This window comes from Cryptomeria japonica, chromosome 2 (genome assembly GCF_030272615.1).
Source record: "Cryptomeria japonica chromosome 2, Sugi_1.0, whole genome shotgun sequence".
Taxonomy (NCBI): Eukaryota; Viridiplantae; Streptophyta; class Pinopsida; order Cupressales; family Cupressaceae; genus Cryptomeria; species Cryptomeria japonica.
This window is the reverse complement of record NC_081406.1, coordinates 71,279,930-71,284,539: the sequence shown is the minus strand read 5'-3', so window position 1 is coordinate 71,284,539 and position 4,610 is coordinate 71,279,930. Positions and strand designations below refer to the sequence as shown.

The following is a 4,610-nucleotide window of genomic DNA, read 5'->3' as shown; positions in this document are numbered from 1 at the left end:
GATAACCATTAAAGACTTTCAACCTTCAACCACTAAATGGCTCAAAGTCTTTGATAACCATTGAAGGCTTTCAACCTTCAACCACTTAATCCCCAAAGTCTCCAATAACCATTAATGGTTACCTCAAACCCTCCCACATGGTTAAAACATTTGTTTTGACTCAACCTCTACCCAACCCAAAGGTCTCATCAGGCCATTAATGCTTTGACCATGATTATCTCTTAAACATTTGCACAAAGGTTTATCCTTGGATTAACTCCTAATCCAGTGGGTAATCCTAATTTAGGCTTGACCCTTACCTTCTAGATAACCATGAGGTCTCCTCAGGCATTTAATGCCTCCAACCTCTTCTCTCAACCCAATCTTATGTTGACACTTGTCACCATTTCATTGGTGCAAATTGTGCACATGGATCCCCAACTTTCAAGCTTGACCCTTGATTAAACCTTTCAATCCTGGCCATCCATTGCTCCATTTTTCCTATAAATAGAGCCCATTCCTTCATAATCCAGATCTTGAAAACTTGTATGCATTTAGGCTATAGACATTTTTAGAGAGCATTTAGCATAGCATAACTAAAATCTTGTCTTTTTGGTAAAATCAATCATTTTAGCATCAATAGCATAGTATTTAGCTTTTCATTTCATATTTGAAGCTTAATATTAAATCTCAATCCTCCATAAGCATCCATAGTGCAAAAAGTTGCTGAGAGCTACACTCATTTGGGACTTGGAGAGGAGAGGAACAAGGGAGGAGCAACTATGAGCATCTTGATTAGCTATTTTATTCTATGTTTATATGCTTTCTATTTCATGCTTAATATCTCTCTTGATATGCCTGTTTAGGATAATCTTTTGTTGCTAACACTAACGTTTGTTTCTTGTGCTCTTGTGTGTGTTGCCATCAAACAAATTTTCTAATCCTTTTTGCAGAGCATCAGAAGTTAATGCACCCCTTGGATGTATATGCTATTATTTTTCTATATAATAAGCACTATATTTTCACCTTCACTAGTTCAGTGATAGTTCGATGCAAGTCTTCTCCAAATTCTCTTCTGTCTCTATTTTTTCTTTCATATCAGATTTTTCTTCATTTAGCTATTTTGATCTTCGATCATCTATTGTTTGGAGTTGCATGTGATCTACGATCAACATCAGATCCTTGCTTGGTTCTCGCTTCTCGCTGAATCTAATAGATTGACACTTTCCAAGGCAACACATGATATAGGATTGAGAGAAAGAGTGAGATTAACATTTGTTGCTATATCACATGTTAAATCCTTAGATGGACTTGGAAGCTCACCATCATTTTCATACGATTGTTATGAAAAGATGAAAACAGGGAAATAATTCACCAAAAAGAAAGTCGAGGAAGAAAGATACAAATCTTTGGAAACATAATAATTTTATATAATGTATACATTATTGGAGATAACTCTTCTATTAATATTTTTTTGGTTTGAAATGAAATGTCTCATTAATTATTTTTTAATATGTTGATTGTGCATTTGAAAAACATAAACATATATATGAGCTACATATCTGGCTCACATGTATTAAATACATGTCACACTGCAGATGCTACTAGCATAGATATCTTTAATACATCTATCTAAAAGACCCAAAAAGATATCAGTCTCAAGATGCCTATCTATTCTCAATAACAATTTCAACATATACACCTTGAGACTGATATCTTTGATGTCTTTCAGAAGGATGTATTAATGATATCAATGCTAGTTTTTATTAACACACTTCTACTAACATTCCACCTCTTACAACCATTGTAATTAATTTTTAATTTTAGAAATTCAACCTTTCTTCTTTTTATAATTTTAAATATATATGACAACTTATGAATAAATCTTATCCACACCATAGACCACACCATAGACGAATCAAAAATTAAACCCATAACTTAAATTACTTAAAGATCACCAGAGACAATGGCCTAAAGTTTAGATAAAACAGAGTTCCAATAACTTAAACTACTTTAAAGACACTAGAGACAATGACCCAGTTGACCATCAAATGACCATAAAGTTTAGATAGAACAGTGTTCAAACGTTGCTAATAAGCATGGCATAAAAGGCCCTTTATCCGAGGAGGAAAAGAAACAGAGAAGGCATGTGAATTGCAAATGGTATCAATGGTAGCCATGAAGGGGCACCCGGGCAGCGGCAAATCCAGCATTGCCCAATCTCTGGCCAAATCCCTGAAATGGGCTCTTCTGGACAAGGACGATGTCCGTGATTCTACTCTTCCCCTTCAGTCCCTGGTCGCATCGGCCCTCAATGATCTTTCCTACGCGGTCGTATGGAGAATGGCTGATACCCAGCTCAAATGCGGCACCAGCATCATTGTGGATTCCCCGCTATCTCGCCCTCATCTCTTCCAGGAAGCTGCGGCTCTGGCCGCACAACATGGCGCTCGCCTTCTCATCGTCGAGTGCAGGGCTGGGAATGAAGAGGAGTGGAGGAGGAGGTTGGAGGATCGAGCCCAGAGGAGTCCTTCCTGGCATAAGCCTCATTCATGGGAAGCGCTAATGAATTTGGTGGAGGGCTACAGTGGCTGCTGTGACTATGATACACCTCAGGCCAAGAAGCTTGTTGTTAACACCACTTGTAATTTGGAGAGAGAGGCCTTGAATGATAGGGTTTTGGATTGGGTGAGACGAGCAGACATGGCGACGCCTGCTGTAACTTTCCTTCCGTGAGAAAAGTACCCAAGTACAGAACATGATATCCTCTGTCCCAGCTCTTTCCAGGCTTTCTTAGTCATCCCAAGGGATTCGCTTTAAAAGTTTCAGGTCTATTCATTATTCTTTGATGAGGTACAAATCTGAAGCATGGCCATAGACTTTCTTAGCTTCAAAATTTTCATGCATTGAAGTCTCACTTGATACTTTATGTAAGCTTCCAAGGAAATGTTTACCCTCCTTAAGTAAGAACTTTTAAGACGATGAAGGGCTCTGTAAATGCTGTTTTCCCAAAATGGAGGTTCTGAAGCAGCAATGTGAAGTATGTCTAAATTTAGTTTTTGTATTCAGAAAAAAAAATGATTGTATTCAAATTGAATTGGTCAAGCCCTCATCCGACATGAGGTAACACCTAAGTTACCAGATAGTCTGGGGTACTCTGTCTGACTTGTATTGGGCCTATCTAACATATTCATTTGTCATTTCTAACATGAAAAAAGCTTTGATGTACAAGGGGACTTAAAAGGGGTATTTTTGTTTTATTTTATTCAAAGCACTAACTAAGAATATCAACACTTAAATATAGTTGTACTCATTGCAATATCAGACTTTGCTGTGCCAATGACACTTGAGAAAAATGGGATAGAGAGTAAAGGGAAAAGCAAAGTTGGTAAGGCATATAAATGACAATCTGGAACTCTGAGATGAGCATTAAGGTAAAAGATAGCAAACACAGCCTGAGAACCTGTTCCTCACAGACATATGCCAGAAAGATAAACAATAAGATGTTCTCAGTTAATTAGATCTTCTGGAAAATAGATCCTTGATGTTGTCTATTTCCAACCTGTTCATGGCCCATGGGTGATCTATATAAGTTGATTTCACATATTATTTGGGTTCCGAACTCAAATCTTGACCGTTGCAATAAGTCCACAACCTGCTTTCCAAATTTTTATACACCAAATATAACACTAGTTACAAGACAGCTTTCAAGTGTACCTCGATCTTATAATTTCTCACCTAGGTTAATGGTAACTTGCATTCTGTATCTTCGCGCATGATGAGGTTGATTTCATTGTTAAAGCAAGGTATCTCTCTCATGATTGGGATTCCATACTTTTCAGGCCAATAAAGTCCGTCTTTGTTTTATCATTTTAAGTGTGAAGCTGTTTTCCTAACTCTCAAACGCTAGCACATCTCTGTTAATAATGGTATGTTTATATTCTCACTTCACAAGCTGTGAATCTTATCAAGAATTGAAATTCAGGAGATTTTATTTTCATGGTCTGCTTTTCAACCTATTGAATTATAACAAATGCAGTGAATATTTCATTGGAAGAGTAGGTAGTTTTTCTCGAGAGCATCACTATAAAATGCTCACAACTTTGTCATTTGCACACTCATTTGAATTGTAGAGCTAAAATTAGTTACCAATGTCATGCTATTCTGACTACTGAACATAATCAACAAGTATATTTAGCTGATAAACTCAATTCTAGAGTTTCTTTGCTGTCCAGCATCACCGAAGAAGTCAACATTTCTTGAATAAATGATAATACATCTTGCAAAAGCTCTTACCATTTCTTTCTCTTGCCTAATCACATTTCCTTTGTTCCTACCACATAATTTGGGGTACTGGATATGTAGGTCAGCTTTGATGATGAGTACGAGCCTTCTAAAGTGTACTTTTGTGCTGATGTTTCCAACACCAGATGATTTGACAATTGAAATTTTTTATTGTGATCTATTTCATACTTTCTGATATGACTTCAGTCCAACTTTACAGAGACTCGTGGATGCAGATTTGAAATATCCGGAACTTTTATAAACTAAAAATAGATAGCATGTCTCCACAAGCAATGCTTACCAAAAGCAGCGTAGTACTCTGTAACTTATGGATTTGAAAGTTAAAA

General features: G+C 36.8%; 1 protein-coding gene across 1 annotated transcript; it reads left to right on the top strand.

Annotated features, from left to right (window-relative positions):
- The first annotated feature begins 2,071 nt into the window (after positions 1 to 2,071).
- On the top strand, positions 2,072 to 3,113 carry LOC131070761 (uncharacterized). The gene has a single exon (XM_058006404.2). The coding sequence runs from the start codon at positions 2,140 to 2,142 to the stop codon at positions 2,713 to 2,715; it is 576 nt and encodes a 191-aa protein (XP_057862387.1). The 5' UTR covers positions 2,072 to 2,139; the 3' UTR covers positions 2,716 to 3,113.
- Positions 3,114 to 4,610: the final 1,497 nt, after the last annotated feature.

Bases quoted from the DNA above. Each gene is read 5' to 3' on its own strand.
- LOC131070761 (XM_058006404.2), top strand. From the start codon at position 2,140: ATGGTATCAATGGTAGCCATGAAGGGGCACCCGGGCAGCGGCAAATCC.